Raw genomic sequence first — 13,517 nt, 5'->3', positions numbered from 1 at the left:
GCTGTAAATACTTGAGTCACACCTCCACATCCAGCTTTTTGGTGGTTAATTAGAGATAAGAGTTTCAGGACTTTCCTGTCTGGGCTGGCTTAAAACTGATCCTCAGATCTCAGCCTCCTGAGTAGTTAGGATTACAGGTATGAGCCACTAGTGCCTGGTAACAACACATTTTTAAATGCAGGTGGAATAGGTAAGTCCATTGTAAAATGCCATACTGTAATTAATATAACAAGAAATATATGTAATGAGTAACATTTTATTAGGAAAATTATTTTCTAATAAAAAAATCTTCCCAAATTATAAACCTCTAAATTTAGATAGCTTCACTCATGAATTTGTTTGAAATTTAAGAAAAAATAACACTATTCTACCATGAATACATATAAGGTTTAAAACAGAATGAAAATCTCTCAACCTGTTTAAAAAGATCAGTATAATTTTGATACCCAATGAACATTCGAAGAAAGAAAACTTAAGGCACATTTTATCTCATAAACTAAAGCACACACATACACAATATAGACAGAGAGGGGGAAGAGAGAGAGAGACAAAGATCCTTAGCAAGTACTAAGGAATTTGTTCTAGAAATATGTAAAAACATAGTATTAAGACAAATGGGTTTTTAATGCAAAGTTGAGTTGACATTTGAAAATCCTTTAATAAAATTCAATATAAAAACTATAAAATCATGAAAACAAAAATGTGATAACATTCAGCATGCACTCATAACAAAATTAACAAACTACGAATAAAATATGAGTTTCTTACTTTGATTTTGTTAGTTATCTGAATAAATCCTGAAAGAAGCAAGCTTCAATAATGTCTGTTATTACTATTTGTATTCAACATTCTTCTAGATTATATAATAATGTAATACATAGATAAGATGTGAAAGGAAGAAATAGTCATTATTTACAAATGACATCACATTTACATAGAAAATCCTCAAATTACTGCTAATAGAATGGATAAGTAAACTTCCCAAAGCTATTGGTTATACTTGGGAATACATTTCCTATGTTGATACTAGAAAAAAATGGTAAAAAATAAAAACTTCAAATGCCTTCATTTAAATGCTGGTTTCCTCTCGTGTTGTATAAATCTTTCATTAAAAAAAATCTCATTTATCTTAGCATCCACAAACAGCAAATTCTTTGAAAACAAATCTAAATGAAGATGTGCCAGACTTTTGCAGAGGTAGCTATAAAATATTACGGAAAGAATTCAAAACATCAATAAATGTTTGTGAATTAGTTGATCCATTTGTGTGAAAGTTTGCTTGTGAAAGTTGACAATTTGACTGTAAAATTTATCTAGAAATACAAAGGAATGAGAATAGTAAAGAAGGTCCTGAAAATGAAAGATGGAATCTGGAAATTTACACTATTAGCTATAAAAATTTACTAAGGAGATGAAGTAATATAATAGAATAAAAAAGACGTCAGTGAGACATAATTCACAGAACACTCTGGCAAGCACATACACGTGTGTGTGTGTGTGTGTGTGTGTGTGTGTGTGTGTGTGTATGCAAATCATCTGATCCACACAAAAAAAGATTTATTGTTATACTCTTTTCAATAACTGGTACTGTATCAATAGGTACTTGTTCAGGAAAACATTCTTGAATTTGCCTTTTCCATTATACTATGCATAAAATTAACATTAGATGAATCAAAGACAGGTATTTGTAACAATATAATATACAGACAGTAACATTTGTTTTAATGAAATTAAGATGATAAGAAAATCCTTAATTAGTATCCAAGTGATGTTAACCATTAAAGCGATTGGATAGTTAAATATTATACTTTTTAAAATCCTATAAACTTCTGGGCTTGGGAATACAGGTCAAGGGAAGGCACTTGTCTATCAAGGGCAAGACCTTGAGCTCCATTCTCAAAACATCAAAATGTAAAAAGAAATAGTTTAATTTTTATAAACAGGATAAGAACAGCCAGGCTACTCAGGAGGCTGAGATTTGAGTATCACAGTTCAAAGCCAGCCTGGGCAGTAAAGTCTGTGAGACTCTTACCTTCAATTAAGTACCAAAAAAGCTGGAAATGGTGCTGTAGCTCAAAGTGGTAGAGGAGTAAGACTAACACTGAGCACTGAAGCTCAGGGACAGTGCCCAGACCCTAAGATCAAGCCTCAGAACCAGCACATACAAAAAATGAAAAAATAATAAAAAACAGGAAAATGGTGCTCTCTTTTTCCAAATATATAACAGAATTTACTACTATCTTTTCTGTCTCCAGCTAGTTCATGTAATTGACTAATGTGGAGTTAAGTAGAAGCAAAAGTCAGACTCTGAAACTCTGAGGCTTAGTTTTCTCATGTAGAATAATGAGTCTAACATTTGTTTCAAAAGTAATTCTGAAGATTAACTGAGATAATAGACATGAAAATACCTAGCACAGATTTCACTACAGAAGTTTTATATGTACAGATGGATAGACAAACATTTCTCAGCAGCCCTAAACAGTCTACATTGGTTATTGATTTAATATATGCCACAGAAAGGCAGCATTATCAACTTTTTTACTCATTAAGAGTAATGAATACATGTCCTCCCCAAAATTATAATTTATTGGCACAGGTATGTGTGTATTAGTACCTTAGGCAGATATTAATTAGGTTATACATAGTACTACTTATACATTATTAATTACAAATGTAACGGAAACAGATTATTTGGGGGTCAGTATCTAATAATCAATGTAAGTACTCTCACAATGAATCAGGGAAAATCTTTTCTTTTAAAGGACTAGTTTGATACAATCCTTTTGGGAGGACCCAGGTAAAGCAATGCATAGAATTGTCTTTGTCTGTCACAAGACAGCACAATACTGCAAAGAAAGCTGATGGTCAGACACACTCCAGGCTTACATTTTTTTCACCCTAGCCAGACTTGCTCTGACTTTCATCTTTCTGTATCTTTGCAATACAATTTCCTTGCCTAGAATGATTCTTCTCTTATCTGACTGGAAAATTATTATTACTGTTTCTGGAAATCACATAGTTATTCTGTCAAAACCTTGACAAAGTTCCTAATATGTGATGAGAAGCATCTTAGGCACCAGGGATATGACTCTGAACATTCAGTCCAGGGCCCCTTCCTCATGGGTTTTATCTTTGCATCAAATTCCCAAGAAAGAAAGCACACTAAGTTAAGTTGCTCCATCCTGTTCTCATCCTGGCATTACAGAACAATCTACACATTTATATTCTGTTACCCCAGCCTGCCAGGGGCCTCCACACAAGGAAGGTCTTGGTCTACTCATCCCTTCTTTCCCAATGTACAGTTGGGAGTGTGACATACAGTAAGGACTAAATTAATGTTTTTTATATGAAACTATTCATTGCTCACAAGGCCTTGATAAATTAAATTTGTTAAAGGATTTTGTATTAAATTTAAAAATAAAACTAATTACTTTCAGGAAAATACCATCATGTTCAGACAATTTTTACTTTTGCTTATTTTGTTAGCATTTTATTAACAGCCCTAGCAGATGTTTTAAAATGTTCTCTGATTTTAAAAAGATTCTGAACAGATGCATAATATAAATGGAGGTGAAACAATGCCTCATCAGCCTTTTGCATTTTAAAATCATGAGAATCCTTTCAGGAAAAATAGAACAAGCTTGCATTTAATTAAAATTGATATGTATATGATAAATGACATAATATATCTGTTAAGTTTTTATAATAATGGACAAAAATTCACCCATGAAGTGAAAGTGATACAGGACTTTCATATAATTTGTCTTCACAATATCAAAGTTTGGCATATCTTACATATAGGAGTAACAGTGTTTACTTAAAAATAGCATAGATCTGAAAGTTTACCCAAAATCACAAAGATGTATCAAGTTATATTAGGAAAAATGCATGAAAAACTAGGTAGGTTCTGAGGTCTTTAGAGGCATAAATATCATAACTTAAAGAGATATAATTTCCAACTATTTATTTTGCAATAAACAACATATTAGTCATTAGTCTTGCAAAAAATCCATAGAAAACTACTGCAGAGTGAGAATCTGAAAGTACATACTTGGTCTGGTGTTTGGATCCTTTCAGGTGGGCATGATACTGTTCTATGGAGTTTAGGGACACACTGCAGATGGTACATCTGTAATTGCGCCTCAGACCTGTGGATGATAGACAGATCTGTTACTACACCCTGTTCTGAGTCAGCAGAATGGAGTCTTGAATGTCCACAATTTGAGCAATGGAGTAAAAAAGAGGATTTCTGGTATACCCCACCCATCACATTTCAGGTCCTTCTTCTAGATCCTAGCCAATAGGCCCCACAGAAGAAGTGGGAATCTAAATTTGTAGAAGCAGTCAACTACATTTCTGGATGACTGAAATTACAAGAAGATACTTCTTTGAGTGAAAGCAAAATGTTTCTGGACATTTTATAGCTCAAACAAAGAAGCACTCTACTTTTCCCTAAGGCACACTGACAAAGTTAGTTGTTATTTCTAAAACAGAATTTTGAAATGTCAATGAATTCTCTCCAAATCCTTTCCTTGTCTCCTGTCTAATGGTAGAATTGGAAGTACAACTTCAGACATCATTAATTTAGGTGTTTCTCCCAGGACTATTTAATAAAATATAAATAGCCAGAAAGAAGGGTAACACATCAATCAGTTTCAAATAAATCTTTATTTCCATCATGGAGCCTAAAAGAAAATCTCTGCACCCACATATTTATGCATTTAATTGCTACATTAATGCAGTACCAATTTTGGATTAGGCAATGGGAATTCCAATACAAGAAAAATGCTGTTTGGTTTCAAGGAGCCTAGTAAAGTCTCCCTTCTCTTAATCATATTTACTCATTCAGAGAAAACCAGCATTAAAAAGCAGTTTTAATCAAATAATTTTGAACATCTGGAACTTACAATGAAACACACCTCTACTAGCATGTTGCTTCAAAGGAGAGAGGGAAATAAAGTTACTCCTGTTCTGAAATGCTGGATTTGCTCCCTGGCTTGATCAGTTCTATGACTATGACCTTAAAAAAGTCTCATAACTCTTTCCAAGCTGTTTCTTATCTATATAATGAGGAAAACTCTATCAACGTCACAACAGTGTTTTAAAAACTAAGTGAATAGCTATATTAATTTACTTAGAAGTTAAGAATAGGTATTAATTTTGCCACAAAATTATGGTTTTGACATTAAAAAGCCTGGATGTTAAACAATGGCAGCATCTCTTTCTAATTAATGCATATTATTTTTTTTCAAGGATGCAGTTACTCTCTGATTTCTCAAAAAAGAATACAATGTACTATGATTGGAAGTGCTTACAACTTGACACCTGGGTTACTTTATGTAACTTAAATGCTTTCTGGAGGGTTCTGTTTTCTTATAATGGAGGGCTTGCACTGAGATATATGTCACTCGTGAAAGAGGATAGTATGGAACATGTGAGCAGTGTAAGTTAGCTATCGTTATGGATTACAGGATAGGTGAACTAGGTAGTGATACACAAGAATATAGTTATCTTCTGCACTAGCAATATTCAATAGAGAAAAGACAGCTTCTTTAAAAAAAACATAGTACTATGAAAACTGGATATACACAGGTAAAAAGATTGAATCTGAGATCTCTATTTTTTACATTATACAAAAATAAAACCAAATGGATCAAAGACCTTAATTTAAGATTGAACTTGTGAAACTACTACAGTAAAACAGGAAAATATCTCAGAAATGTAGAAATAGAGAATGAATTTCTGAATAGGAATAAAATTGTTCAGGAAATAGGAACAAGAATTGGCAGATTGGTTGTGCCAAATTTAAAAGCTTCTATTCAGTAAAAGGAACAACCATAGAGCAAAAGGACTGTCTACAAAATGGGAGATAAAAATTTTGCTTGATATTCATCTGACAGGGGGTTAAAATTCAGAATGCATAAAGAACTCAGAAAACTAAACAACAAAAAGCAAACAATCTAATCAATATATTGGCAATGGAACTAAACACTTCAGAGGAGAAAGTACAAAAGGCCAATAAATAAATGAAAAAATGTCTAATGTCTTTAGCCATCATGAACATGCAAATAAAAATCACATTGAGATTCCACTTTAGCCTTGTCAGAATAGTTATCATCAAGAAAACAAACAACAAAGGGGGTAAAGAAGCTGAGTAGGGGGAAGGAATCTCTTATACAATGTTGGTAGAAATATAAATGAGTTCCAGCACTGCAGAGTTAAGTATGGAGGTTCCTTTGAGAACTGAAAATAGACTTTTCATATGATTCAGGCAATATCATTTTGGGTATATATCTGAAAAAGGATGACTTTCGGCTTATCCCTCTGTGTTTACTGCAGCAATATTCACTATAGCTAAATTGTAAAATAGTCTGACATGCCCATCAACAGATGAGGTGTACACACAGTTCAGGTTTACTCTCCATGAAGAAGAATAAAATCATGTCATTTCTAGGAAAGTGGATGGAATGGAAGATCAGTATCTTATATGAACTCTACCAGCCCAGAGAGATAAATATCACAGGTTTTCTCTCATTTGTAGAAGCTAGGTGAAAAAAAAAAAAAAGAAAGCAGATTATGAAAGTAAAAGCAGAATTGCTGGGGAGTTGGATCAAGGGAGAGAAAAGGGTTAAGGGGATAGGAAAGAATAATAAAAAGGTGAATATGATCTAAGTTTATGAAGGTATGAAAATGTCACAATAGAACTCTTTACTTTGTACAACTAATACACCCTTAAAATAGAAAAATACTAAAAAGAATAGTAAAGGGGAATAATATAGAAAGAATTTTATGGCAACAAATCCAGTCAGTCCTGTTCATTAATCCTTAGTGCCTTAGAATCCCACTCATGAAGCTCTAAGCTTATGTCCTGAGACACTGATGTAAATACACCTGTATTACTAAAGTGGAGAAAGAAATATGAAGGTAGTACATCAAGGGAAGTGGGAAAATGCCAGGGTGGCATTCTGTGCCACAAGTCTATAAAAGAGAATGGGAAAGAAATAGGTTGGAATTTCCTAAAGGGAAAACTGTGCTGTATAATAAGCTTTACCCCCTCCTCTACCATGTAAAAGCATGGAGTCCTCAATTCCTCACACCTAGATAAAGGGATCTAATGGAATTACCTAAGAGCTTGACAAGCCCTATCTTACACCTAGGAAACAATGTACTGAACTCTGGTGTCCCCTACAAAATTTGAAGTGTTACATTACTGGTAACAGAACACGAGAGGTGGCAGGGGTGGGCATAGTCTGGATTTTCAGAGCTTGTCAGAACTATGCTATATAAAATCTTTCCAGAGATCACCTGTGTGGAGCTGGTCTGATGTAATGTTAGACACTACCAAAAGTAGTAAGTTGGGGCAGTCAACCTAAGAAATCTATTGAGGAGAGAAGAAAAACAAGAGTCCCAAAGGATGAACAAAAGCTCTAAGCAGAGTAAAAGAGAGAAGTTCACCATACCCTCTTTCCCACAGCAAGTGGACAGATCCAACAAGAACTGAGCTGGTAGAGAGGGGACCACCCATTTTAAAAAGAACTTTGATATACTTTAAAAACATTGCTCTATCTTGGATATATTAATGAAAGACATAGCTATCTTATGTGTGTAGGAGAGAGCAAAGAATAATTAAGTTTGATAGTGAAAAATCCACGCCATTTCTTAGTGTTTACTTGGAAAACAGGAAAGAATGAACCCTACAGACAATTTGACTGGGCAGTGGAAGACAAGAAAATAGTTCCCTTCTGATGACAGCAGACATAATGAGCCCTGCTTACTGACTGGCATGGTACTGGCATTGGACCTATGTTCATGCTTGCAACATTCATGAAGAGTGGTGTATTCTGGCCATTATCCTTACAGCCTGATATGTATTTCTGAGGGACCCCTTTGAGATATCCTTTGTAAGCTATATGAAGATGAAATTATTTTTATTCTATTTCAGTCACATTAAAAAGACACTGACTTATTTAATTAATCCATGAAGAGTCAATGGAGTCTGGGAGTATAGCCCAGTGGTAGAGTATTTGCTTAGCATCTATAAAGCCCTGGATTTGACTGTTAGAATCATCAGAAAAAATTTAATTATGGAAAAAAGGAACAAAAAAGACACAAATATTTGGGTTTTTCTTCATAAGTTATCTAAGGAACTCAATCTCCTTAGGCACTGACTCGACTCAATTCAGAGGTGACACAGATGATACTGAATCTCTTCACTTGAGCATGGGTACATGCCAGATCTTCTGGTGAGTGTGTCACAAGCTGATTCCTCAGAGCAGCTTAGGAAGATTCTGATGCTGGGAGCTTTGGGTGAGACCTGGAAATGAGTAAGAAGTTTCAGCCTGCCTCCACTTGATGCTCACATGTTATAAAGAACTTCAGAATAGATGGATATTCCATTGAGAAACTTAGATTTGTCTGAAAAATACTGGGCCTTAAGAAGAAAAATAGAGCTTGTCCTCAAAAAGGCCTGTGTTTGCATTACTCTTCCATTTCAGGTGTATGCATGATTCAGGAAGATAACCATGGTCCCCATACTCAGCAGCTATAAGTTATCACAACCAGGGTGGACAGTGTTTGAACATTTATCCAAGGCTGATCCATTCAGCTCTTTTATGCATAGGATCAAAATACAAAAACCAGCTTCAGGCATTACTCCTTCCAGAAGTTCTCCCCATCAATCTTGTCAAGCATAACCACTATTTATATGAGTCCTCTTCAGACTACGGACTAATCAAAGGTCTCCTCATAACACATGGGGGTTCAGCTTGGCAATAGGCATAAATATTTATGTTCCAAAATGGGCATAAAAACACCAACAATCTAAAAAATATTCTGATCTGTTGCTTTCCATAACAGTTCTCATGCTCTGCGGTCTAACAGAGGTGTAGGCAGGAAATATTTGGCACTTTATTGCGATGTAAACTACAGGGAGCATAAACTGGAAAGCCAGTGTATATAAACAAGAACAAAGTGGGGGCCAGGGCAGAGGAAACCTCCCCCACACAAGACACAATGTCCTTGGTGGGAACATAGAGCTTTATTAATACTCAGTTGAAATCCTAATTACTTTGGAATTATACAGCTCATTTTTCCTTAGGGAACTAGAGAATCTTATTATTAAAATAAAATTGCTGACTTTCTTATTGAAATCATCTTCACCACAATATCATATTAAGACTATTCTAAAATCTTTGCAAGCTAAAGATTGTTTCTGTAGGATTGCCTAAGAAGTGTTAGAAAATATAGTCCTTTTCTGAAAAGAGCTGACAAAGTGTCGCGATGGAAAGAGAGCACATGCATACAGGTAGAACATGCAAAGCAGACCCTGAAAACACCCCAGTGAGAATCAGGCTAGAAGAAGAAACAAAAGAAGGAACTTGTTTCTTAACTCAGAAGATCTAAAAAAGCTTCTTGAGAAAGCATCATTCTAGTATTTACATTTCCTAGTACAGTGTTTAGAAAACAGAAAGTGACCACTTAATGTATCTATTCATACCAAAGCTAGCTAGCTGTAGCTCTGGCGTCAGTTCCATGCTGTATTTCAAGACACACGGTCAACCCTGCATGGTGCCAGTATTTGTTTGAATGCCAAGAATAAAACTCAATAGAAGGTAGGAAAGGAGTAAAAGAAGAATAGAAAACAGAAAACAAATAGCAAAAATGATAAAGCTAAATTCAATCAGGTTAATAATTATACTACATGTAAATAGATTAAACTCTTCAGATACTACAATTGTCAAATTAGATAAAAATCAAGACCTAAATGCCTGCTGAAGTGAACAAATGCATTTTTTTATACTTATAGGTTGAAAGTTTAGGACAGAAAAAGACATGCCATGAAAACAGAGGGGTTTTCTATTACTATTAAACCAAGTAGACTTCATGACAAGGTATCTTTTTCCAGCAATTTTGTAATAATATGGGGAGAAATGACTTTAAATATAATTTAACCACCTAGAAAGAGTCAACATAGATGAAGCAAAGATTGATTTAAAAAAAAACTAAAAAAGATACAGACAAAAACACAAAATAATTATGATCTCTCCATAGTTGCTTAAAAATAAAACAAAAATCAGTTTAAAATATTGAATGAAAGCATCAGCAAGCTTGTATTAATCAATATTTATGACACTACAATCAACAACTGTGGGAAAATATGACCCTTCCAGGTGTGTATAGGAAACCCATTAAGACTTTGCTGACATCCAAAAGCTGGTGATAAATCTTAGTCTATAATCCTAGCTACTTAGGAGGCTGAAATCTAAGGATCAAAACCAATTCAAGCAGAAATGACCACAAGGGTGCTGAACCATTACATAGTTTCACTTATTAAGTACTTGTGTTTTGTAGATGGGACTGTTTGACTACAGTTAAGTTAAAGGGAACAAGAAGATATACAAAAGCTCTAAGACACTTCTAAATAACACATCATCAAAGAATCAATCCAAAGGAAAGTAGAAAATTTTTTGAACTGAATGACAAGGAAAATACTATATATGACAAAGTTAAGAAATAGAAAAGTTAAAGCCATTTTTGGAGATAAATGTATAATTTCATATTGACAGCAAAAAAGGGTTAAAATTAATGTTCAAAGTTTTTAGCAAAGGAGACAAGCAAACTCAACCACATTCAAATAAGAGGAAGAGAACAAGAGAGAGAAAAATATCAAGAAAATAGAAAACAAACAACAGAAAAAGACAGTGAAATCTGCCTTTTAGACAAGATTAATTCGAGTAGAGTAGAGGTTTAAAAAACATAGCTTACAAAAATAAAAGATCAGACATGGACAAGACGTTATGTTGAAAAACGAACTTTCCGACTTTGGGGTGGGGTGGGGGGAGAAGATGGGAAGGGATGGGAAGGGGAAACAAAGGAGGAGGCTACAATGCTTGTTAAGAAATGTACTCATGGGCTGGGAAGGTGGCTCAGTGGTAGAGCACTTGCCTTGCATGCTGGAGGCCCTGGGTTCAATTCCTCAGCATCACATAAGAAAAAAGCTGGAAGTGGCGCTGTGGCTCAAGTGGTAGAGCGCTAGCCTTGAGCTGAAGAGCTGAGGGACAGCACCCAGTCCCAGAGTTCAGGCCCCACGACTGGACCCCCAAAAAAAAACAAAGAAAGAAATGTACTCATTACCTTGCCCATGTAATGGTAACTCCTCTGTACGGTATTTTCACAATTAAAAAAATGTAAAAAATAAACAAAAAATTAAAAAACCAAAAAATAAAAAAGATCTGATACCAATACAGATACTACTGATATTTTAAAAGGAAAATGAGAGACTATCAAATACTTTTATAGTAAAATAAAAATCTCATAATGTTCATGATAACTATCTTTAAATATCTAACTTACCAGAATTAACATAAAAGGAACAAAAAATAGAAAAGCCATTCATTTACTACAGTGAATTTATTGTCAAGCTTCTACAAAGAAAGGTCTAAACCCAGAGGGCTGTTCTATAGAATTCTATTGAATAACAAGGGATTATGTAACACAAACTTCATATAAATTTTTCATGAATAGACTTGGGGGAAAATATAAATAGATGTGGAAAAGCACATTTAAGAAGTTTCAGCATTCATTCTGAATTAAAATTCTTGGCAAAGTAGACAGGAGCTGTATTTGAAAAGGAACATCAATGAAAACCTAAGGTAATGCTATATTAAAGGCCAAAATAATGAACAGGTTTTTTTTGTTTGTTTTTCCAGTCATGGGGTCTGAACTCTGGGCCTGGGCGCTGTCTCTCAGCTCTTCAGCTCAAGGTTAGCACACTACCACTTGAGCCACAGCGTCACTTCCTGCTTTTTCTGCTTATGTGGTGCTGTGGAATCAAACCCAGGGCCTCATGCATGCAAGGCAAGCACTCTACCACTGAACCACCTTCCCAGCCACGAACAGTTTTTTATAATTAGAAAAGAAAAGGTTACAGTGTTGGAGCTTGGTTATTTGGGGGTAGGGGTTGGATTGGAGAGTTGTTAGGTTTTTGTTTGTTTTTGTTTTTGGTCCTGAATATCAAATCTAGAGATTTCTATCACTGAACTACATTTTCAACTCCAAAAAATTATTATTACGAAGGTTCTACCTAGGGGAAAATCAGAAAGGAAAAGGAAATCAGAGGCACACAGATTGGAAATGAGGAAATAAAATTAATCTTTATTCACAGAATTTACTGTTGTTCATACAGAAAGCCCTAAAGGAATTACAAACTACTAGAATAACTGAACTCAGCATATCACTGCATATGAGGTCAACAGGAAAAAAAATAAATCAATTGTACTCTTGAAATAGCTGCATTGGAAATTGCAGTTTTCTACAGATATTATCACGCTATAAAAATTATTTTAAAATATTAAGAATAAGCTTAAAATATGCAAGAGTGAAAACTTCAAACATCTTGAGAGAAACTAAGAGAAACATTCCCCACACATATACACACATAAATTGGATGAAATGAGAATTATCAGTTCTCCTATAGCTTAATTTCTAATTTGTTAAAACACCAACAGGCTCTTTGTAAACTATATTTAGGAATCCGAAGAGCTGCAATGACCAAAACAGTTTAGAAAATGAAAGGGGGAACAGTATCCTACTAGAGAATTGTAAGGTTGACTGTAAAAGCTATTTTTATGTCATCAGTGCTGTCCAGAGATGGACACAGAACATCAGTGCAACAGGATAGAGCCCAAGACACCACCACACACTCAGGGTAAATTTATCTTCAACAAAAGTGTCAAGGATAATCAGTAGAGAAGGATATTCAACAATTGTTATCACCAGAACAACTGGATACATTTCTATCAACTTCTACCCCATCATAAATTCTTGGACAAGCAGTAAAGGTCAGATAAGATGATGTTAAGCGAAATGAACCCCAAGATAGGGACACAAGTGGTTTTTTTCTTCCTTGCTATTGTTTCTAACATATTTATAAGATACCATGTGATTTTTTGTTGCTTTGTATGTCCCTCCCTCATGGTATAATCCCTGATTTCACTGTATTTGATGTTGGTATAATTTGGGGAGGGGAAGGGAAAAAATTGTTTAAGTAGGGACAGAGGTTGACCCATTGCAACAATGAGATGTACAAGACTGCAATGTTGAAAAAGGAGCTTTACAATCTCGGGGAGATATGGGGGGTCGGTGTAGAGGAGGTGGGAGAGGAAAGGGATAGTAAGGGAAAAAACAAGGGAGGAGGTAACAATGCTTGAAAAGAAATGTACTCATTACCTTGCTCATGTAACTGTAATCCCTCTGTACATTATTTTCACAATAAAAAACTTATCATAAAAAGACTTTATATATTTAAATGAAAAGCTTTCAGATGAATTTAAGAGTATTATCATTAATGTAAGATGGGCATGTATTTCCTCGGAAAGAAAATGCCAAACATAAAAATAGATAGGATGGATTTTATTTACAAAGATTTCTGCTTATAAAAGGCACCATTAAAAACAAAAACAAAACAAACAAACAAAAAAAAAAAAAAACAAGCCAGGTGCCAGTGGCTCACACCTGTA

General features: G+C 34.6%; 1 protein-coding gene across 4 annotated transcripts in view; it reads right to left on the bottom strand.

The window, feature by feature from the left end:
• The window catches only part of Zmat4 (zinc finger matrin-type 4), a 410,406-nt gene that overhangs the window by 47,349 nt on the left and 349,540 nt on the right, over positions 1-13,517 (bottom strand). For 3 of the 4 annotated variants that reach the window (XM_070016111.1, XM_070016110.1, XM_070016112.1), the window contains exon 6: positions 4,052-4,148. The exons of the other annotated variant lie outside the window; for it this stretch is intronic. In XM_070016111.1, coding sequence (XP_069872212.1) covers positions 4,052-4,148 — 97 coding nt within the window. The remainder of the gene's footprint in view (positions 1-4,051; positions 4,149-13,517) is intronic. 4 annotated transcript variants of the gene reach the window in all.

The sequence above is a fragment of the Dipodomys merriami genome, unplaced genomic scaffold (genome assembly GCF_024711535.1).
Source record: "Dipodomys merriami isolate MVZ:Mamm:240054 unplaced genomic scaffold, mDipMer1.0.p SCAF_12, whole genome shotgun sequence".
Classification (NCBI taxonomy): domain Eukaryota; kingdom Metazoa; phylum Chordata; class Mammalia; order Rodentia; family Heteromyidae; genus Dipodomys; species Dipodomys merriami.
The sequence above is the reverse complement of the archived record's forward strand: the minus strand, read 5'-3'. Positions and strand labels throughout refer to the sequence as shown.